Genomic DNA, 23,143 nt, shown 5'->3' with positions numbered 1-23,143 from the left:
TAGGAATTGAATCCAGGTCCCCCACATTGCTGTTGTTAAGTGCTGTCAGGATCACTGACTCTGTTCAGATTCATAGAGATCCTGTATAGGGAAGGTTTCCAAGGCTTATCATACAGTGCCTAACCAGGACTCCTGCATAGAAGATAGAAATTCTTATCACGGAGCCAGTACTGTCCCCTTCACCCTACATTAATCCTGTTAATTTCTCATAACACTCTTAAATTTTCTCCCATAGCACTTCTTCTTAAGAGTCTTATTTATATACTGATTTGATTAAATGCATATGAGGGTAATAAAATATTGTTACTAGGGTTCCAGTTCATACATGCATGAGTTTATACCAAATGTGTTTAAGCATGTCACTGCAAATTTACAGACAAGTTTTCTCAGTAACACTCTTGTCTTAGTCATGTTAGGGTGCCTTCAAAGAAAAAGAAAGGTGCAATCAAAACAGTGGCTTCCAAGGGGATTGCTAGGCCAGTTAAATTCAAGGCAGAGGTCAACTCAGAATATTATGGAAACTGCTTTTTCGGAGTCCCAAAAGGGCAATCTTGATAGATTTTCTTGGACACAGGATGATCATAGGACTTATTATGAATTTTTAAGAAAGTGGAAAACTGCATTGGTGAGAAAAAGGCCGGTAAATTTGCTTGGAGGCATTTTTTTCCATTACAAGCATGGACTTAAAAACATTCTCTGAGGGCAGCAAGGGAAACCTTATCCCATCCACTCTATATCCCTGAGCTTGTCCCTTCAGATTTCTATTACCCAAATTCAAAGAACATTTCAAAGGAACACGATTTGAATCCCTCAAGGATGTGAAAACTGCTGTTGTGAAATGGTATAAATTGAAGAGCACAGAATTCTTCAAGGTGGGGTTAGAGAGATGGAAACACCACCTTCAGAAGTGTATAGACCTAGATGGAGGTTTTAGCAAGAAAAAAATAGCTTCACAGTTTTGGTATCTTTAATAAAGGTTTCTATGATTTTGCAGCAGTACTTTTTGACATACCCTTGCATAGTGATTATTTTCCTTTGCATAGTGATGACTTTTCCTCTTCTTCACCACCCCCACCCCACCAGCCCTCATTAGACTGTCTTGAGGTCAGAAACAGTGCCTATGTCACCCTCTAGTCTACTTTCTGCCTTGAGCACTGCACTTGTCACATGGCAAGTGGTCAAGAAATGTGCTTAGTGACTATATTAATGCACTCACTTATTTCCCATAAAAAACCTGGGTAAGCGAAGAGAGTAACCCAAAACCAGTTGCCACCAATGGATCTGAAGCACACACAACAGCAACCAGAGGGTTTCCAAGGCTGTAATCATTATGAAGTCAATTACTCCATCTTTCCCCAGGAATGCAGTTTTCAATCACCAAGCTCTCAACCACAGAGCTACCCGACAAGTGCAGTGGAGATTCGAGGACCCTGTATAGGGTTTCTGAGGCTGTAAATCTTTATGGGAGAAGAAAGCATCATCTTTCTCCTTAGGAGTGGCTGGTGGATTCAAACCGCTGATTTTTGTGGTTCACAGTTCCATGCTTATTCTACACATCAGGACTCAGTGACCCTATGTCGTTGTTAAGTGTCTCATGTTGTTGTTATTGCTAAGTACCATCGAGTCGGTTCGGATTGTAGCGACCCTGTATAGGGTTTCCAAGGAGAGGATGGTGGGTTTGAACGATTTACCATGCGATGACCCTACAGCGCCACACCAGGATTCCACACCAGCGAGTTGCTGTTAAGTGCTGTCAAGTCGGTTAAGACTCTAGCAAATCTACATAGGGTTTCCGAGGAGCAGCTGGTGGGTTTGAACCACTGATCTCATGGTTAGCAGTTCATTGCTTATCCTACAACGCCACACCAGGACTCCACAAGGGAGTTTCTTTCTTCTCTTTCTTAGATGCTGCCGAGTTGGTACCGACTCTTAGGGACCGTATGCACAACAGAACGAAACACTGCCCGATCCTGGGCCAACCTCACTATCGTTGCCACGCTTGAGCCCACTGATGCTGCTACTTTGTCAATTCATCTCGCTGGGGGTCTTCCTCTTTTTCTCTGACACTCCATCCTACCAAACAGGATATCCTTCTCCAGCGATTGGTCCCTCCTGACAATATGTCCGAAGTAGGAGACATGAAGTTTGGCCATCTTGGCCTCCAAGGAGCACTCAGGCTGCACTTCTTCCAACACAGATCTGTTGGTTCTTTTGGCAACCACGATGCTTTCAAATGGTTTGCCTGAAGTCATAAAGCAATAGGAGTCCTGATGCACTTCAGGACACAAGTTTTGCGCCAGAGATATTTTCGCCCGTGGGAGCCTCCGGAAGATCTTCCCAGAGTACGCGGAACCTCCAGGAGAGCCACAGGGAACGCACCACCCGGCTTAGGCCACGCCCCTTTGCCTCCCTTGATTAAAGATCACAATCTACTGCATATGCATGAGAGGACCATGGGCCCGTGATTCGCAGCTGCCTAGGATGAGCCTGATTAAAATTCTTCGGGTTTGAAGACCTCAGCAATAAATAATTTCGTATAAGTGCATAGTGAGTCTTAAAAGTGTTGTTTGGGTAAATGTTGGGATAACATCTTGTGAGAATTGCCCCAATTTGGGTCATATAATCAGGCACCTGCTGTAGGTAGTCTGGTTCCAGGAGGGGTCCTCGGCCTGCTCGACTAGAAGACGAAGGGGGCGTCTCCTCCGCTTCCTGCGGCGACGGCGGCGAGCTGAGTTGGAGGCTGACAGTGGCTGCGACGGCGACAGTGGCGGTGGCGCCATGGCAGGGCTCTCAGGTACATTGGCGTCGGCCTGTGGGAGGTGGGATGAGAAGCCCTCAATGCGGCCTGGCCGCCATATTGTTCCTTTGGGGTCACCTTAGGCGTTGCCCGGCTTCCCCGTGGTTTTGTTTCCATACACCGGGGGCTACCCCTGCCGGGGATTGCCCAGCTTGACCCTAGGCGGGCCTTGGGGGCCCTTCCTGGTCCGAGAACGGGTAAACCGACTCCTGGCTTCTCCCGCTGGCCTCCAAGGTCAGTACTTGGTTGTCTGCTTTTGGGACAGGGCAGGTATAGTCTGGAAACGCGGCTCTGAGGAGCGCGACGACCCTTTCTTCGGCCCGAGGGCCCATGGCAGGGATGCCTGCTTATGAGACCTGTCGCTCTGTTTTCAGCACTTAAGTTGCATTATTTTAATCAGAAAGGACGTGGGGGAATGGGAGAAAAAAGATCTCCCGACCCGGGCCTACGCTTTGGGTAGACGCTCAGCTTCTAGCGCTTCTTACTCAACTTTCCATCAAGTCTGGACATCTGTCTTCTTTCCTCTACTGTATCTGGGGAGGGGCCCTCAAGGGCAGCCGAAGGAACAGAATACCGGGCACACTACTGGCCTGAAAAGAAAGAAGAGGGTGGGAGAGGTGCTTTTTCTCTTTCCTTCCAAACTTTCAGTTGGGAGAGTGGGGTCTGTCCTTGGAAAGAAATGTGGCGATTTTATTTATAGGTTCAGATCGTGTTTTATTCCTTTCAGGGAATTTGTGTGTTGAGAACAGCTTCTGTTTGCCCTGGCTGACATGATCCAACCATCCAGTCAGCTGCTGGACGGCATTACCAAAGCTGAGTCCAAAAAAAAGTTCAGCAGAAGTGCCTGTGCCAAGTGTTAGCTCTTGTTTGTTTTGCTTGCTTGAATCAGAGACTAATTAATGTAAGCAGATCTGATCAAAGATTGGGGGTGGGGAACTGGTTGGTTTCCAGCGACCAGGTCAGTTCCATATTTGAAATTGGTTCTGCTAGGGTTACTGCCCAAAACAGTTTAACATTTTATCTATAATCTGTTGTTTCAAAGAGGAATCTGGAAATCTGAGATTGGTTGTCTTCTTGTTGTTTTCCTGTCTGAAATATACGCATTCCATTTCCAGCTTGTCATTGTGATAAACTGAGCACCATGTGGTGGTGCCTGCTTTTTGACTTCCTGCTATGGGAATGCTCAGGCCTCTGAATCCTGCAGGCCTTTGTGCCACAGGTGTATGTGTGGTGGTGGTGGTGGTGGGAATAAATAAAATCATTCCCGCAGAAAATATTAATGGCTTGCTTCAAGGACATATAGAGGAAGCCAGAGGGGACCAGGAAGAGGCTGTCCAGAGAATGTTGTTATACTAGTGTCTTGTACGTGTGTGGGTGTGTACGCACATGTGTTGCACACACACATACGTTTAAATCTGTAGGGAGAAAAACTAACTGAAAATTCAGAAATCTCCTATAGGGGTCTTGACTCATAAGTAAACTGCATGTAGTTTGAAAATAGGTGTCTTACGAATGACTCACAGCAAACCTGCTATAGCTGAAGTTTAAGACACTTGCCTCCCCACTCTGCCCTCAGAACAGGCATCACTTTCTTCAATTACAATTCACATATTCTACAGATGGAGGTAGCTGTGACATGGCACCCCACACCCAGAAAAGTCATGGTACCTAACCCTTTGGGTTTAACTTCAACTGGTAACATCCTTCTTTATACTGTCCCCTCTCTCCCCCCAACCATTTTGATCTCAACTCATCTATTCTGTATTTGATCTTGTGGGGACAAAGTCTTATGAGCAGAGGTTGAGGCAGTTTGGGGGAAGCGTTGGTCAGTGGACATTTACTGCTGTGGACTAAGGGCTTTGCCATAAAACAGTAGTCATTTTCAACTCCTCCCCTTGCTCTCTATCAGAATGTTTAAATGCTATAGTTTGTGAAGAGAATATTATAAACAAGATGTGCTTGCAACAGACTTCTAGGCATTGCCCAGGATGGTAAGTGAAGGCATTCTTTCACTCTTCTCTAGCAGGTTGTATCTGCTTGCCATAACATGAAGTTAGAGCCTTTAGGGCAGACTGGCAGGGGAGGGACAACCTTCATTGAGCCCACATGTTGAAAAATGTGCATGGCTCTGTGGATTCAATGTGGAAAACCTTAGACTCAGCTTGAGGCTGCCAAGATTTCAACTCCAGACAGGAGGGATAGGCACTGCCTGTGGATGACTCACCCTGGGTGAGAGAAGACGGCCTCACCTTTAGACTATGGTAGCATCTGGAGTCACCCATTCCAACGGAAGGAAAAAGGTGTCTCAGGTTGCTCATTCCCTCCCCATCCCTGATTGTCACTTTAAAGTGGCAGAATGTGTCTAGTATGTTTGGGTTTTTGGGGATCGTAGGGGTCTTTTCTAGAGGGGAACTGGACCAGGTTCCCTGGGCTTTTTGATTGCAAAGCCAAGACCAGAATTGAGGTCTACGTCTCTTTCCTCCATAATTCTCGGATGATGAACTTAAGTTGTAGATACCTTTAGAAGTTGCCAGTTGGGTTGAGAAGCATAAGAGACTGGCTTAGGGTAGTAAAGCATCAAGGGAGTGAGATGCTTTATGTTCCAGAAGTGTTTGTGACAATTGTGACTAAGGGAGTTGAGGAAGTGGCAAGAAAAGCTTTATGGCTTTTACTTGGTGGTGGCCAGAAACAGGTAGGAGGTTTGTGGTGACAGGCAAAGATGAGGCTGAACAGGCGGCAGGGCCATTTGGTGCAGCAGTCAGCTGATCCTCTGTAAAAGGAGCCCAGATTCAATATGAGGAGTTGGAAAGGGGAGAGGGACATAGAGAACTAAGGACTCTACCCACCTACCCTGACACAGCAGGAGAAAGTCCTGGGCCAGGGATAAGGAGGCAAGTGCTGGGAGAAGCAGAGAACCTAGTAATGGGGACCGTGAACAGGAGAGGGATTCCCTGAGGGCAGCTGTGGGGGAGAGATCTGGGATAGTAGCAAAGCCTGGCAGGATGCCCCTTGTAGCCCAGGTATAGGTTATGAGGAGTGCAGGAAAGGAGCAAGGGGTAAGTGGGGAGCCACAGCACAAATCATGCCCTATGCTTGTTTTTTTCATGCCCTATACTTTTTGTCTGAGAAACTCTGGTAGCATAGTGGTTACGAATGGGCTGCTAACCTCAAGGTCGGCAGTTCAAAACTACCAGCTGTTCTGCGGGAGAAAGATGAGGCTTTTTGCTCCCATAAACATTTGCAGCCTCGGAAACCATGTGCAGGGTCACTATGAGTCTGAACCGACTCCAGGATACTTAACAACATACTTTTTGTCTAAGAAGCTGATGCCCATCTTGCCCAATGCTCATTTTCTTAGGGCTCTTGCTTAGAGACCTGGAGTGAGGCTTTGTGCTTTGAAATGTAGATTTCCTCCATGGTTACCAGTACCCTACTTTGAGGGCTACATCTGCCTTCTTCCCCAGAGTGATTACATGTCAGGATCATAAGTGGAAGCAACCACCCCTCATTTGTGGAAGGGAATGTGGTCTTTAATGTGGTCTTTTATCTCAGGACAGTGTTGAGATGGAGCTGGGTGGCGTAATTGATTCCCGTTTTGTTGCCTTCCCTCCCCCAAGCAGCATGCCCACTCTACAACGGGCACATCAGCCCAGTGATGCATCAAAGCTGCAAAAGAAGTCACAGCAGACAAGTTTTTGGTGTGCCTCCACCACCCCGCAGGGTCCTGGGACAGTGCAAAATGGGGGAGGTACTGGTTTTTATTTTTTGTAGAGGTGGTCCCTGTCCTCCAGGAGCTTACAGTCTAGCTGGGGGGGGCGGGGGGGGGGAGAGAGACACAACTAATGCACATTTAAACAATCAGTACAATTAGCGATTACCACACTATTGACCACAACTGCGTGAGACCAGGGAAAAGCAAGATCAGTGAGGGGGTGGGGTCTCGGAGAAGGTGTTTTAGTAAAGCTGGGATTATTTACTAGCTGAATAGGTCCAAATCAAGTGACACATTTCTTGGGAGGAGGTGGGGTAGGGCGCATGGGGTTATGGGGTTGAGGGAGCAAAGGCAGTGAGGCTTAATTAAATGCACATGCCAAAGGCAAGGGACGCAAGAAAAGCCCAATCCTATTCTCAACTGCTCTCAGCCCACCCTCCTCCTCCTTCAACCTGGCCCCCCAGTCCCGCCACATGGGCATGAAGTTGGCGCCTTCTCTGCATTGATTCAGATCTTCGGCTGGTGATGTCAGAATGTTCATTCTGCTGGCTAGTGTGATGTATTGGATCTCCATAGTGGGACCTTCAGGCATGGCCGCGGGGCTTGGGATAGTTCTGTCCCCGACTTGGTCCAGATCAGAATGCAGTGCCTAGGCCCAGATCTCTAGGGTCTGCTCCCCCATCCCCATCCTCCCGCTGCCCCGCCCCACATTGGGAGGGGTACAGAGGGTTTTGGAAGGGGTCTGGTATCATCATCATTGTAGGTGCTGCTTCTCCGGGGGGCCTACCGGCCCCTCACTGACCTTGGCACGTGCCCCTCTGGCGAGAGAGCACGGAGGACCCCCCATTCCTGCGCGGCTCTGGCTCCCATGCTGGCCTAGACGTACAGGAGCACCTGGTGACACGGCCGCCCAGGGCTGGGGGCTGGGGCCTCAGTTGGGGGCCCGCTGCCGGCGGTCCCTCAGCACCTGCCGCCCGGTTCGCGACACCGTGTACGCCAGCTTCTGCAGGGAGTACCTGAACACCTGTGTGAGAGACCCAGGACCTGCTGTTAGTGGGAAGCACCGGCAGCGTGTCTGTGTCGCTGCCCTGCCCGCACCCGGCCCGCCCCTGGCCCTGCCCGCCTGTCCGATGTAGGCTGGAGAGGCAGGCGCGGGCTCAGCTTGTCCACTAGTCAGGGCAGCTGGAGCTTTTCCAACTGTGCTGAGGGCTGCATGGAGGCAAGTTGATTGGACCCACATCTTAGGTATACCTCACTTCTCGCAATGGGCTGTGTCCCTGGAGGATTTCGAAAAGCGAATCCTACCCAGTAAATGCAGCATTCCAGGAACACCTTGAAGGAAATATGCGATTCCTGTGGCAAAGGATTCCTTTAGCAGGGAATTCTCCCTGCAAAGGGTTCTTTTAGAGTCAAGATTTACCTTTCTTCTGATGGCTTCTTTTTGACACAAAGCTCTTTGCATCTCTTTTTTTCCCCCTTTGGTAAAGCGCTTTTCCTTTTCCGAAAAAGGAAAAAGCTCGTTTTTATCCCCTTCCATTGTTTTTCTGTGAAGGAGTTTTTCTTCTGTGTGTATTTTAAGCGCTTTTATCCAATTTGGTTTTCTTATTAGCTCCTTTGTCTAATTTTTTTTCTGCAATGCGCTTTTATCTAATGCATTTTTATGTCATGTGCTTTTTTTCTTATTTATTTTTCCTGTAACGTGCATTTTTCTCTGATTCTTTTTTTACCCTGTGAGGCACTTCCTCCCCCTCCCCCCAATTTGTTACCATCTTCCCTCGCCCAAGTGTTTCTAAATATTTTCCTCCAGGAAGTGTTTAACTTACTTTTTCTCCCTACTCCCCACAAGAGCTTTATTTTACGAAAATTCCCCTGCAGTGCGTAATTTTTTGCGGCTCAAAATTTTCATTATTTGAGTTGTAAAGTCCTTTCACAAAGCGACAGAGAGCCCCGCCTCCCTCCTGGGGTTGAGCCTGTCTGGGTGTAGCGGGTTTTCTTACCGCGTTGGTCGCTAAGAGCCTCCGTGATCGTCCGCGGCAGGCGCCCACCGCGCCCTGAGTCTTTGTTCCCGGCCGGCCGCGGGCGCACTGGGGAGGGTCTGCGCGACTGGGAGGGCGCAGGGAACGGGTGGGGTGCGTGGTGCCAGCAGCGGCACTTGGGCAATTGGGGATCGCGGCAATTGGGGCCAGACGGATCCGGGAGGCGGCAATCGCGACGCAATCGACTTGGGGAACGCGCATTGGGAGTCCCTCTCCCACCTGGAGCCCAGGCACACTTACCTGTAGCAGCACGCGGAAGATGTACCAGCCAATGATAAGCAGCTCTGCCGAGGCTGCCGCTACTGCCGCCATGGTTCCAAGAGTGGTGGCTAAGTCTAAAGCGGGCTGCTGGTTCGCCGAGGTCCACAGATCCCTCGGAGTCGGATGTTGGACGCACTGCCGCAGCCGCCGTAGCTGCCTGCGCCTTAAGTACCCACCCGCTACCTGAGTGCGCATGCGCACTGTGGGGAGGGGTGCCCATGAGGAGGGGTGGCCGGGGGCGTTCCTTATTCGCCAAGAGAGGAAAAAATAATCCATCTGCTCTTTCCACACCGACCCCCGCCTCCTGAGTTCCATTTTAGCCCCCTTCTAGAAGATTCTGCTGTGTCCACATTTGAATTTCCGTGTAAAATGGAGGGGTACAGCGACTCCAGGTAGGGTGTAGGTTGAAGGTAGAGGGTGCGCGCCTCTAGCTAACCAGGTGTGGGTTCCTACAGTCCCAGTCTACAAATTTAGTCTAGAGATGGGTACAGCTCCAGAACTCACCTTAGGCAAGGACAGCAGACCGAACTTTTGGAAGGGTCATCTGCCCTGTAAAGCAAAAAGGCGCCACTTCCAGGAGCCTTGACAACATAAGCTCCAGCTTAGCACTTCTTTCATAATATTCGGTCTTTTTGAAACCCATGGCCTCTGCTTCATGATGGTCCCGTATCCCTTCCGTCATTTCTCGCATTCCACATTTTAGTGCAGCGAGGATATTAGGATAGGCAGTGATTGTTGAGAAGGCTTTGCGCACTGGGCACAAAAGTGGGAGTCTACTGTTATCTACCCAGTGGGAGGGATAGACGCCTTTTGTACACACGCTTGAAAGAGTGAGCTTTTTGGAGACTGGGTCTAAGAAATGTACTTTGGAATGGTTTTCTGCCCTCCTCCGTTAGGCCCTGGTAGGTGTGCCTTAGCCTGCGCAGTTCTTTCTACCTTCCTGCTTAGCAGATAGTGGTGACTGCCGGTACGCTTCTCCAGCGAGGTGGAACCCTCTTGTGTGCAGGTAGACCAGAGTGCGATTTGCAGGAACGCCGGTGTCCATAGCCCGCTGAGAACACCTTTTTTCCAGCAAATTGCCTGGCACAGGGGGTTAACTGACATTTACCCTTAAGTGCATGTTAAATTAACTATGATTAAAAGCCCGTAGAGGTCAGGTTCTATATAATGCCAGCAGCAGATGGAGATGTAAGTGATCCAAGCGAGGTCAGTTTGGACACAATAGCATAGTGTTTATTCTTTTTCCTACACTTGACTTTCGAAGAAGTTGGCAGATTTTGGCAAAATGAAGTTGAACTATTTGAGAAAGATAAGCTTAGCCCAAGATGTCGTCTTAAAACAAAAAAGCTGATGGTCCTGTTGATGCCTCTGCCTGCAGATTTTGGGGCTCCATTGCTTGAGGTTGCTCCTGGGACAGGCAATGCTCTCTGAGTTTTTTGTGACTTGTCCATCTGAGTACCACCCTCAATGAGAAAGACTAGATTCAGAATCTGGGCCTTAGCCCATCAGGGCATAGCATGGAACCCATGGCCGTCCTGTGACAACCCCTGGGCGGTATTGTGGGGTCTGGGCCCCTTGAGGACGGGCCGCAGCCCCAGGAGGCGATACATGATCTCTGCTGGGCAGGACCCGGGCAAAGCCAGCCCACTGTGCCGGACCATGCCAGGGCCCTCCTGCTGAGCCCCCAAGAGGCTCATGAGAGACCGCCCTAGAAGGCATCCCTAACTGGAAATTTGGAGAGTAATAGACTGACTTCTATGGGTGGGCAGGGAGGAAAGGGCATTCACATTTGCTGTTGTTGACCATGATCCATTTTCCCAAATAAGTATACATTCTGTTCCTGTTTTTTTTTTTTTTTTTTTTTTTTTTCTGTCTGTCTGTCTGTTTTTTGTCTGTCTGTTGTGTTGACTTTTCTCTTCAGGATCCCTGCTGCCTTGGTGATCCCAGGCTGACAGCCAGAGAGCACAGCGGCTCAGCTCCTGGAGAGTGAGGGTTGAAGACAGCAGAGGGCAGCCGCCTGCGCTTGCTGACTCCCGTTAGGTCGGTTCCCGCAGCAGTGCCCGGTGGCCTTGGCGCAGGCCCTGCCCGGCAGAGATCATGTATTGCCTCCAGTGGCTGCTGCCCGTCCTCCTCATCCCTAAGCCTCTCAACCCCGCCCTGTGGTTCAGCCACTCCATGTTCATGGGTTTCTACCTGCTCAGCTTCCTCTTGGAGCGAAAGCCTTGCACCATTTGTGCATTGGTTTTCCTGGCAGCCCTCTTCCTCATCTGCTATAGCTGCTGGGGGAACTGTTTCCTGTACCACTGTTCCGATTCCCCGCTTCCAGACTCGGCGCACGACCCTGGTGTTGTGGGCACCTAACAGCCCGCCTAGTTAGCTTTCCAAGAAGCAGAAGACGGGAGGGGAGGCATTGACATAGGTTATAAAGCATTGGAGTTTAAAATCCCGCAGCCCTGCGGGTGCCACATTCCTGACAGCGCCTTTTTGGCCTGTAATGTTTTATCCTTATAATGTGAATAATAGCACTGACCGGTGCTTTTAATGTAGAGTCCTGTAGTCGTGGATGGTCTTGTGGTTGTGTGTGTTCTGTACCCTTCTTGGTTCCAGCTGGTGGGATGGCCAATCACCTCGCCTTATTCCTGCGAGGAGTCTGCGTCCATCCTGGTCAACAGCCCTGGGGTGACCTGGGCGGATAAAATGCCAGTCTCACTGTCACCTCTGTGACCCTTTCTTGTCTGGGTCTCCTTCTTTCCCTCCCCACAATGGTACTGCCTCCTTAATCCCTCTCCTGGTTTCCCTTTCGTTCTCTCCTATTTGAGGGAGCACCTGTCTAAGACAGAGCTCACTTTTGCACTTATCTCGAATTTGAAGAGATTGCTGACGCCCGAGAGCCTCGCTTTTTCCCCCCTTTTCCCCCTTTGTCAGCAGCCTAGACAGAAATATGTCTTGACTGTTGGTTGACCACAAATTTCCAGTATTTTCTCCACTTCATTTTTCAGAAAGAAGCAACAGGTAGATGCTGCTTTTTCACCTGGGTGTCCAGTTTCATGACTTGCAGCTCAGCCTCACTTCCCTTGCCCTTCCTCCCGCCTTTCTCGACCGTCCTGAGGAGTGGGGGTCTCATTGTGCCTCTCATGCATGCTCTGCAGGATTGAGGCATGGTGTGCTCACATAGACCTAGCAGTCCCCAGCTGAGTGGGTGGGAGAATGAATACATGTGTTTCATAATGGCCATGATCCCTTTGGTAGGTGTTTGGATGTTTTTTTTGGTGTGCCCTGTGTGTGTGTCTACAAATACATGTGTATATTCCTTTTAAAGAAGCTTTATCAAATGTGTTCTGATATTGAGGTTTAGCAATAGCTAGTTATGGTGGGTGCTGCTGCAGTTTTTATTTAGCGTGGGGATTACAGAGTGACCAGCACACTCGACTTCAAGGTGGTTCCGACGAGACAGAGGAGCACAGTGACCACTGTCCTCACGCTGGGAGCTTCGTTCCTGTGCACATAGACTGTACCTTATGAAGAATTCACAGGAAGACTCTGTGACTGTCGCTTGCTTTTTCCTTTTTCTGCGCTTCAGTTACAAGTGTTGGCATACTAGACTTTTCTCCTGGCCCCTGTCCACTGGGAATCAGCATGGCTGTCCTCCTGTCAGAACCATCCATCTTTCTCTTGCCTGACACGGGAGGGAGGTGGGCCTGGCAGAGGACAGAACCGGAGGCACTCCATCTAGGGAATGGGACTGCGAGGCCACACTTGTGAAGCACTTGGACTGCTATTCGGAGCTTTTATTTCTGGTGTGTTCATTGCACAGCTGTTTGAACTGTTTAATAAAGCTTTATAAACTTTACTTTGTGGTTTTATGTGGCTACAGTCCATTTGGGTCGTGGTGTTGGATTTCTAAGTTGGTGGGGGGTACGGGCTAGCATGGAGAGGTTGAGTCCTTGGCGCCAGAGTACCTTAGTGGGAAAATTTGATCTGCTGGAGAGCAGATGGTTGGGTTGGGGGAGGGGAGACGGGGGCAGGCCAGGCAGTGAATAGGAGGGAGTCTGAGAAGTTTTCAGAGATGAGACACTCGTGTTTCTCAGCTCCCATGGCTTTCTGCCTGAAACTAGTTCCCTCCATAGGTGATTTGAGTAACTGATCTCTTGACAAACAACTTAAGACAGCTGGAGCTATAATCATCAAGGATTTTTATGGTGCTGCTTTTGAAGTAAAAATAAAGTGAAACCCCTTATAGTATTTCAAGTGGAAAAATAAATAAGGCTAGCCATCCAGCCAGGGGACTTAGGGTGATGGCTAGAAGCATGAGAGTAGTGTGGTTCCATGGTGTCAATGTGCACATCCTCCAGTGACCCTGACCTTTGAGACAATGCAGGGTAACTTGTCAGGACCCTGAACTGGTATCCACCTCTGAATCTCTCCTCCTCCTAGAAAACATAGCAGGAGATGACGTGGAGAGATGGAGCGGCTGAGGACTCTAGACCCAGAGAGGGAGAGGGGCTGTGTGCTGATGACCAGGGTGCAGGCTTGTAGTGTATGTATACCCTTTGGTTGGTTGATGATGCATGGAGGAGACTGTAACCATGGCAATGAAACGATATACGATAGGATGAATGTAAAACTAATGTTCTCCCATGTAAACTATCACATAATTCACAATAAAACATTTAAAAAACAAAAACATAACAGGAACAACACATGTGCAAGGCACAGGCTTTATTGAAACAACAGTTGTGAGAGGGCTTTGGTTGTTTCATAGAAAATCACCTGCTTTACCTAGATTTTTACTTTATTGCTTTAAAGTTGTGTGCAATTTTTTTTTTTTTTTTAATCTTCTAAAGCCCTATTGTCACTTTATCCCCTTTCATTCCTAGCATTGCTTTTTGGTGCCTTTTCTTCACTTTGCTGAAAATTTGTTTGTTTTAGGGGTGTTTTAAAAGACCCAAATTTTTATTGACCACATTTGTCGAGTCTTTCCTGTCTGATTATCTTTTCACTTTTATCTGAGTTCTTCATTTCTGACTCTACTGGTAGTTTTGTTAGAAAGTCTTCACAAGCTGGAGTCGTCCATGTGGAAGGAATGGCTGGCTTCGCAAACGTTGAGACCTTGTATACTAGGCTTGTATATATAGGGTTTCAGAGGCAATACCCAGGTCTGAAACGCCAGGAACTCATGATCCTAGCCTAGTGGGAAGACTTAATAGGCTATTACAGATTCCCCAAACAAAACAAACAAGCCCGCAGAGACACCTGGATGATAAATGAAGCCAAAAGTACTGCTTTTCTTGCTCTCCCTCAGAAAGCAGCTTTCTCTCTTAGTTCAAGCCTGTTTAGGAGTCACAAACAGGCTTTCCTCTAAAAGCTTTCTGACCCTTTCCAGCAGGGAGCCTGCAGCCCACCCCCTCCCAAAGGGATTGCCAAGTCAACAAACATTCTGCCTACTCAGTGTGTGTTCCACCTGGTCAAGGCAAAACCATCCACCACTCGGCACTCGCCTTTCAGGAAAATGGAAAGTAGATACCTCTAATGGAAAAGAGTACGGGTACCTCAGCCTTACAGAAATGGCACTCTGCAGTACCAGTGGTCATTGTGGTGCCTAGTAGGAAAATGGTCACTCAGATGATGCCCAGTAATCATAAGACCTCATGAGACCTAGGCCCAGACATTAGAAACTGACCCCAGCCCTGCCCTGCCCATGGCATTGTTAAATGCCATCGTGTTGGTTCTGACCTTAGCGACCCTGTATAGGGTTTCTGAGGAGTGATTGGTGAGCTTGAACTACCAATTTTGTGGTTCAAACCGACTTTACAGTCCAGTGCACATCCTTATAAAATGGGGTTTTTGAGCAAATACAGCCTTCCCAGTCTAACATCCTAGGAACCCTGTCTTCCCATACTTTAGGGTTCTCCTGGGCACACTTGAAGGTGGCTGAGCTCTGAGAAAGTGGCAGTGTACTTGCAGGGCAGCCAGTGTGTTTTAGCTTTATACATGAACCCAGATAGTGCCTCTGTCAGGAAGCCTTCCCTGACTTCTTCCTTCTCCCTGGAGCTAGCGTGTGTAGAGCACTTCACTCAGTGCTCTGTGGAGTGCTAGAGTTCATACTGGGCAGAGGCTGACTTCTGGAGGATAGAGCATACCCATAGGATAGAGCTAGGGTCTCCTGAAGGGTCCGGTGCTGTTATTCAGAAGGCCACTATTGGAGTCCCATGCATCACAAGGTTTTGAGGCCACATCATAGACAAGGTAGACAGTTCCTGCCATTAGGGTGTCAGCCAATTTAATGACATTGAACAGATAATCCCACAGATCCCTAACCATGGATTGTCATTGTCGTGATGTGCCGTGGAGTTGGTTCTGACTCATAGCAACCCTGTACAGGGTTTCCAAGGCGGTAAATCTTTATGGGAGCAGAAAGCCTCATCTTTCTCTGGATAATCTCAAACTGCTTACATTGAGGTTCGCAGCCCAGTTCGTAACCACTACACTACCAGAGATAGTGGCAGGTACTAAAGGAGAGTCTAGGAGGGACCCTGATGTAGGCTGGGAGAGTTGATCAAATAAATGTTTGACCACTGGCATACTAGCTGAGATGCTGTCTCTTACCATCTAATCAAGCTTCTCTGTGCTAAAAGGAAAGTGAAGGGCCACCAATATCAAAACACAGACAGGCTTTGGGGAATAAAAAGGTTAGGCTATTTAAAACTAGAGAACTATATTGGGAAATACTAATCGTCTGTGGCTGAAATGCTGGTGGCAGGCCCCAAAAGTCAGTTCTGAGAACTCTTCCATTTCCAGCTGACCAGGAACCATCACGAACATAGGTGCCAATGGGAATGCAGGTGACCCGGTCAGGGCAGCGTTTTAAAAGCGGGAACAAGACAGAATTTGAGTGGTGAAAGGAGTGGGCTCACCAAGAAGACCATACGTTGTTTGGCTCCGTGGGAGTCTAAGCAGTCTAAGTAGTCTTAAGCAGTAGCATGGGGTCAGGGTAGAGGAGGGAAGGACTGGAGAAAAGGTAGCCTGAGGAAGGAAGGAGGACAATGGAAGATCGAAGAAAAGCCAACTCCCTTTCAACAGCTGAGGGAAAGGAGGCCAGAGAAAGATGGTTATCTGTCCATTCAGTTGGCAGAGTCAAGATTTAAAAAGCAATTTCCTGGTATCCAAGCCTAAGATCATCCCACCATAATGGGTCACTACTCTGAAAAAGGAAAGAAATGAAAAGTGCTCTCTTCAAGTGATGGAAGATGATCTTGACTGAGATGGAGCTTGTCCACCCTCAGCCAGTAAACCTCCTTCTTGGCCCCCAGTGTCTTCCTGAAAGCCAGAGAGGGAGACAGTTGGCCTGCTAATCTCTAAGGGAGAGAATTAAGCACCTTGAGAAGAACTTCTATTGTAGAGCTGACTCAAGATGACTGGGAGAGGCTGCTGAAGCACCAACTGAAGACTTCAGACAGAAACCTGTGGTCTCCCTTTGGTATATTGGGGAAAGAATTCAAGCATTGGATGAGGGGGATGCAGAGGACAGTCTAGGACCAATGAACCCGAGCTGGGAGATGTTAGGGAGCCTCCAAACTTTATGCACTTGCCTTTCTGACCTCACTTCCCTCAGCTTTAGTTTCCTCACCTGTAAAATGGAGGTCGTAGCACCGCCCCCATCATAACTGTCTCTAGGTAAAGTCTCCATAATTGTTAACTTGTTGGGTCATCTTCCACCACTGGCCTTTACCGGACTCAGTCCTCTTAGGGATGTGAACTGATCATCCAGCTCGCTCACTCACTCACTCATTCATTCATTCATGCAAGCTGCATTTGCCAGGCCCTACACCACTCGTCTTGACAGTTTGTTGTACTGTGGTGGCTTGTGGGTTGCTGTGATTCTGAAAGCTATGTCACCGGTATTTTAAATACCAGCAGGGTCACCCATGGTGGACAGGTTTCAGATGAGCTTCCAGACAAAGACAGACTAGGAAGAAAGAGTGACAAACTACTTCCTAATATTTAGTCAGTGAAAACCTTACGAACAGCAGAGAAACACTGTCAGATATAGTGCCGGAATATGAGCCCCTCAGGTTGGAAGGCACTCAAAATGCGACTGGGGAAGAGGAGCTGCCTCCTCAAAATAGAGTTGACCGTGATGACGTGAATGAAGTAAAGCCAGTGGGAAAAAAGCCCACAGGACCTTCATTTGCTGATGGAGCACAACTCAAAATGAAGAGAAATAGTTGTAAACATCCATTGAAAATCGGAACATGGAATGTACGAAGTATGAATCTGGGAAAATTGAAAGTTGTCAAAAATGAAATGGAATGCATAAAAAGCGATATCTTAGGCATTAGTGAGCTGAAATGAACTGGTATTGGCCATTTTGAATCTGGCGACCACATGGTTTACTAGGCCAGAAATGACAAGTTGAAGAGGAATGGTGTCGCGTTCATTGTCAAAAAGAACATATCCAGATCAGTCATAAGGTACAGCGCTGTCTGATAAGATAATATCCATGCACCTACAGGGAAGCCCAGTTAATACCACTATTATTTAAATTTATGCACCAACCACTCAAGCCAGTGAGGATGAATTAGAAGAATTCTACCAACTTCTTCAATTTGAAATTGATCAAATATGCAATCAAGATGTATTGATCACTACTGGTAATTGGAATGCAAAGGTTGGGAGCAAAGAGGAAGGATCAGTAGTTGGAAAATATGGCCTTGGTGATAGAAATTATGCTGGCGAACACATGCTAGGATTCTGAAAAATTAATGATTTGTTCATTTCAAATACCTTCTTTAGACAGCATAAGAGACAACTATACACATGGACTTCACCAGATGGAATACATAAAAATCAAATTGACTACATCTACGGAAAGAGACGATGGAAAAGCACCATATTATCAGTAAAAATAAGGCCAGGGGCAGACTGTGGAACAGACTATCAATTACTCATATGCAAATTCAAACTGAAGCTGAAGAAAATGAAAACAAGTCCACAAGAGCCAAGATATGACCTTGAATATATCCCACCTGAATTTAGAGATCATCTGAAGAACAGATTTGATACATTAAACACTAAGGACCACCAGAAGAGTTGTGGGATAACATCAAGAACATCATACATGAAGAAAGCAAAAAGTCATTAGAAGACAAGAAAGAAAGAAAAGGTCAAAATGGATGTCAGAAGAGACACTGAAACTTGCTCTCCAGAATAGAGATGTTAAAGCAAATGGAAGAAATGAGGAGGTACAATAGCTGAACAGAAAATTTCAAAGGTCAGCTCAAGAAGATAAAGCCAAATATTACAACAAAATGTGCAAAGATCTGGAATCAGAAAACCAAAAAGGAAGAACACGCTCAGCGTTTCTCAAGCTGAGGGAACTGAAGAAAAAATTCAAGCCTCGACTTTAGTTATTAAAGGATTTTCTGGTCAAATTACTGAATGATGCAGAAAGTATCAAGAGAAGATGGAAGGAATATACAGAGTCACTGTACCAAAAGGAAATGGCTAATGTTCAACCATTTCAAGAGGTAGCATATGATCAAGAGCCAATGATACTGAAGGAGGAAGTCCATGGTGCGTTGAAGGAATTGGCAAAGAACAAGGCACTGGGAATTGATGGATTAAAAATTGAGATCTTTCAAGAAAGTGAGGCGGCACAGGAGGCACTCACTCTTCTCTGCCAAGAAATTTGGAAAACAACTATCTGGTCAACTGATTGGAAGAGATCTGTATTTGTGCCCATTCCAAAGAGAGGTGACCCAATGGAATGCAGACATCATTGGACGATCTCTTTGATATTCCATGCGAGTAAAATTTTACTAAAGGTAATGCAGAAATGGCTGCAAACATACATTGACAGAGAACTTCCAGAGGTTCAAGTCAGATTCAGTAGAGGCCGTGGAGCAAGGGATATCATTGCTGATGTTCAATGGATCTTGGCTGAACACAGAAAGATGTTTACCTATGCTTTTGATTGTGTGGATCATGACAAGCCATTGACAACATTGTGAAGTATGAGTATTCCAGAACACTTAATTATGCTTATGAGGAATCTGTACCGGGACCAAGAGACAGTTGTTCAAACAGAACATGGGAACACTGAATGGTTTCAAATTAAGAAAGGTGTGCAACAGGGTTGTATTCTTTCACCATACTTATTCAACCTGTATGCTGAGCAAATAATCCGAGAAGCTGGGTTACATGAAGAAAAACATGGCATCAGGATTGGAGGAAGATTCATTAACACCCTGTGATATGCAGATGATACAACCTTGCTTGCTGAAAGTGAAGAGGACTTAAAATATATGCTGATGAAGATCAAAGAGCACAGCCTTCGGTGTGGATTACAGTTCAATGTCAAGAAAACAAAAATCCTCACCACTGGGCCAATAAACAACATTCTTATCAATGGAGAAAAGATTGAAGTTCTCAAGGACTTCATTCTTGGATCAACTATCAACACTCACGGAGGCAGCAGTCAAGAAATCAGAGGATGTATTGCATTAAGCAAATCTGTTGCTCAAGACCTTTTTAAAGTGTTGAAAAGCAAAGATGTAAGCTAGAGGACTAAGGTGTGCCTGACCCAAGCCATGGTATTTTCAATAACTTCATATGCATGCGAAAGCTGGACAGTGAATAAGGGAGACCATACAAGAATTGATGCTTTTGAGTTATGGTATTGGAGGAGAATACTGAAAGTGCCATGGGCTGCCAAAAGAACCAATAGATCCGTTTTGGAAGAAGTGTAGCCAGAGTGCTCCTTGGAGGCCAAGATGGCCACACTTTGTCTCTCATACTTTGGACATATTGCCAGGCAGGACCAGTCGCTGGAGAAGAATATCATGTTTGTTAAGGTGGAGGGTCAGAGAAAGAGAGGAAGACCCCAACGAGATGGATTGGCCAAGTGGCAGCATTGATGGACTGAAGCGTGGCAACAGTAGTGAGGTTGGCCCAGGATTGGGCAGTGTTTTGTTCTGCTGTGCTGTCGCTATGAGTCGGCAACGACTTGATGGCACCTAACAACACCACCACCACCAAGGAGCTCTATTGGTATAATGGATTATGAGTTGGGCTGTTAACTACAAGGTCAGCAGTTCGAATCTACCAGTCACTCTTTAGGAGAAAGATGAGGCTTTGTGCTCGTGTAAAAATTTACAGCCATGAAAACCCTATGCAGGGTCCCTGTGTGTCAGAACTGAATTCTGGACACACAACCACCACCACCACCACACCAAGCTCTACAAACTTGAGGCAGAATAAGACCAGGCCATCCGTGAGGAGTTCAGATCAGTAGGAAGGCGGAAACTAAGGTGGCCTTGTAGGCAGGTAATTACAATACCATGTTATCATGGCTGAAATGAAATTTGGAAGAGAGAGATCCTCTGGGAGGCCAGATGTCAGCACCTCAGTGTGAATTGTCTTAATTATGATGTCCTAAAAGGGAGAAGAACCCCAAGGTGTAGCTTTTTCCTTGGAGGCTCAAGCCTTAGGTTTGGGTACCTGCTTGACCACCAGCTTGTTCAGTGAGTCCCTTTTTCCCTTGAAGAAAAGCCCTGTCTGTCCAGCCTCCCCATGAGGAACCAGTACAGGGATGTATCTGAGAGAGCGTTTGTCAGATATGGGCTGGGCTTGACCCTTTTCCAAAGATTTAGCCTGTCACGTCTTTTCATCCTCACTGGTGGCAGCCTTTCAAGGAGGAGTCAGGAGTGTAAGAGCTGAGACTCTGGGCCTGATCCCTACCCATTTTCTGACTGACCTCACTCTCCTCTGCTTGTTTCCCCATCTAGAATCCAAGGAGGGATGGGGACAGGAAGTCTTTAACATTGCCAAAACCATCTTAGCTGAAACACTAGTCAATTTTATCCTTTTTACTTTAGTCTTAGATCAGTTGGAAGAAAGTATGTTAACACAGTCAAGTGTTATAATCAAAGGATTTTTTTGCATTAAAGAATAAACCTCAAGTCTGTTGAATATGGAACTGTCAAGAATCGTAGCTTAAAGCCGTGGTAGACTTGGAGGGGTCTGTGAGAGGAAGGCAGACAGATCCAGCCCTTCATTGCCTTCCTCTTTGGTGTGTTGTCCCAACTCTTTAGCTTGACCATCAAGGCCCTGCCAGACCTTTGAGGGCAGGGGCTTGGTCTTTGTCTCGTGACCAAGCTCAGTACTGCCTAATCAGGCCTGTTATAGTACCTACTGGTTGAACACTCACCTGAATGGATGGATGGGTCAGTCAAGCGATCTTGATTCCTTAAGGACTCATGTGTTCGAGTCTTTCCTAGAAGGAAGGGAATTCAGTTTGCCTTCTAAGCCACCTCTGGACAATACTTAAGTGATAGATTATTTTTAAATCTCCAGACTAGTGTTTGGAACAAAGATACAACTGATAGGAACCTTTTGGTTACATATACAGTTCAGGAATGGACCAGTCAGATGATACACAGTCATTCTTTATACACTGGTGAGGTTTCCTCTTTCCCCTCTTCCCACCTGTTCCCTATACCAGCCCTAGCACCGATGGGATTTTCCAGACTTTGCCACTTTTAATGAGAGCCTTGCTGTGCTCTGACAGGTAGGTAAGCCAACAGTACAGGCACAGACCTGTGCTCTTTTCAGAGAGCCAAATGAAGTTCAAAGGTAGATCAGGCTGGCCTGTGATGCTGAGCTCTAATCACAGACTTGGTTGGTCCTCTTTGTTGGTCATCTTTTTCCCTTATAGATTATGAGCATCTTCTTTAGGGTTACAATCTCAGTACTATATATCTATACACACATCTATATACACATATATATACATATAGTATATATACACACACACACACACTCTATTGCAGCACACTCATTTGAGCACATAAAAAACGAGCATTAAGTCCTTCCCATGACTCCATTTCCTTAGACTGTTTTGAGGAAGACCAGCCTCAGTTCAGAATCTAGATTCTCAGCTGTGATTTACTGGCACACTAGGGGATAGGCTACTGCTCATGGATGGGCTGTGCTGCTGGGGTGGGGTTGCTGCTTTTTGATGGTGGGTTTTTCAGTTTTGTCTGTTTTTACTTACTGGTCAAATATGAGCCAGTTCTTATTTCTACATTTAAAGCTGTTTTATGACTGCCATACGGTTCCATTTTGTACTGACTAGAACATCAGGAAGTAGGCACCTCAGGCACACAGCACACACCGCAGCTTCTACAACTAATGACCCTTGTGGCCATGTTCTACCAGACTGAGTTTGCAGTAATGAGTGATGTTCTGAGCCAGTAGGACTGGATTGGGCATCCTTATCCCTAGGCATGCATCTCACCCCTCTAGTGCTGTGCATCCTGCCTCTTAATCTTTTCCCTGTTCATTTCCTTTTCATTTGGGTCTAGTCATCTCCTTCTGGACAGTTAAGTGAGATGTCTCTTTGCTTCTAATCCTGTTTCTTTCAACCCAGTGTTGACCGGTTTACTGTTAGTTTTTCTAGCCATCTTGGGTCATGTTTGCTGGCTCCTAGCCTAACTTCTGTCTTCCTCCATTGCCCAGAGAGTGTAATTCTCTCTCAGTGCTTCCCTGTCCGCCTCCCACCAACCCTTATGTACTCTGGCTCTGCTGCCCTAACCACCCAATCAGATGACTTTAGCTGCTCTTCCATGAAGAAGTAGCTCCTTTTACATGTGAGTGCAGGACGTTGCCTAATGGAGGTGGGGTGGAGTGGGGTGGGGGTAGTCCAATAAGGAGGGCTTTGAGAAAGAATGTGAGATGGCCAGTGACAGCACCTGCCAGCCAGAAGACCAAGCAGGGGCCATCAGATTGCCCATTTAGGAACTTTTGTTGTCCGTCCTGAAGTCACAGAGTGATGAAGGTAAATATGACATTACCATGGAGTGAGGAGACAATGGGATGAAGGAAGATGGAGAACTGAAGTGACCTGTTTGAATTGTTCTTTAAAAAATATTATTTAACAAATATTTGATGAGTGCTTTTTCTGGATCAGGCATTGTGCTGAGCATTTTAACAGCAACACTTTCCTGAAATCTCACATAGCTTCCTAAGGCTGGCATGGTTAGAGGTTCCAGAGATAAAATCACTGTAGTGGTTGGACTGGGATTTTCACCATGTTCCATTGCCCTCCAGTCTCTCAGTTTAACCACCATCCTTTGCCCCCCTGCATTGAAAGGAAGGAGTGAGGTGGAAGACTGCTGAGGGATGGAGAACCGTGAGGGTGGAGGCACAAGGGAGGTTACTGGGATAGATAGGACTTGGGGGTTGGAACATATCACTGTTCAGAAAGGAAGGGATCAGGGAAGAGAGAGATTGGCTATTTTAAGAAGTCAAATAGGAGATATGAGTTCACTTCAAACC

The 23,143-nt window shown here is 47.0% G+C and overlaps 2 protein-coding genes across 4 annotated transcripts; one reads left to right on the top strand and one right to left on the bottom strand.

Annotated features, from left to right (window-relative positions):
- Positions 1–2,653: 2,653 nt before the first annotated feature.
- BLCAP (bladder cancer associated protein) lies at positions 2,654–12,656 on the top strand. 2 transcript variants are annotated; one of them, XM_006874727.1, is made up of 3 exons: positions 2,654–2,798; positions 8,741–8,870; positions 10,728–12,656. In XM_006874727.1, exon 3 carries the CDS (start codon positions 10,904–10,906, stop codon positions 11,165–11,167), a length of 264 nt encoding a protein of 87 aa, XP_006874789.1. In that variant the 5' UTR covers positions 2,654–2,798; positions 8,741–8,870; positions 10,728–10,903; the 3' UTR covers positions 11,168–12,656. The 2 variants fall into 2 exon arrangements, with proteins under 2 accessions (XP_006874789.1, XP_006874788.1); XM_006874726.1 differs by lacking the exon at positions 8,741–8,870 and having other exon boundaries at positions 2,654–2,794.
- Positions 7,441–8,934, bottom strand: NNAT (neuronatin). 2 transcript variants are annotated; one of them, XM_006874724.1, is made up of 3 exons: positions 8,786–8,934; positions 7,761–7,841; positions 7,441–7,533 (listed from the first exon to the last, which is right to left on the bottom strand). In XM_006874724.1, exons 1-3 carry the CDS (start codon positions 8,855–8,857, stop codon positions 7,441–7,443), a joined length of 246 nt encoding a protein of 81 aa, XP_006874786.1. In that variant the 5' UTR covers positions 8,858–8,934. The 2 variants fall into 2 exon arrangements, with proteins under 2 accessions (XP_006874786.1, XP_006874787.1); XM_006874725.1 differs by lacking the exon at positions 7,761–7,841 and having other exon boundaries at positions 8,786–8,857.
- Positions 12,657–23,143: the final 10,487 nt, after the last annotated feature.

This window comes from Chrysochloris asiatica, unplaced genomic scaffold, assembly GCF_000296735.1.
Source record: "Chrysochloris asiatica unplaced genomic scaffold, ChrAsi1.0 scaffold00296, whole genome shotgun sequence".
NCBI lineage: Eukaryota > Metazoa > Chordata > Mammalia > Afrosoricida > Chrysochloridae > Chrysochloris > Chrysochloris asiatica.
The sequence above is the reverse complement of the archived record's forward strand: the minus strand, read 5'-3'. Positions and strand labels throughout refer to the sequence as shown.

Coding starts and splice junctions, on each gene's coding strand:
- NNAT (XM_006874724.1), bottom strand. CDS start 8,857: ATGGCGGCAGTAGCGGCAGCCTCGGCAGAGCTGCTTATCATTGGCTGG. Junction 7,842..8,785: donor TCTTCCGCGTGCTGCTACAG/GTAAGTGTGCCT, acceptor ATTTCCTTCAAG/GTGTTCCTGGAATGCTGCAT. Junction 7,534..7,760: donor AGCCCATTGCGAGAAGTGAG/GTATACCTAAGA, acceptor TCTCTCACACAG/GTGTTCAGGTACTCCCTGCA.
- BLCAP (XM_006874726.1), top strand. CDS start 10,904: ATGTATTGCCTCCAGTGGCTGCTGCCCGTCCTCCTCATCCCTAAGCCT.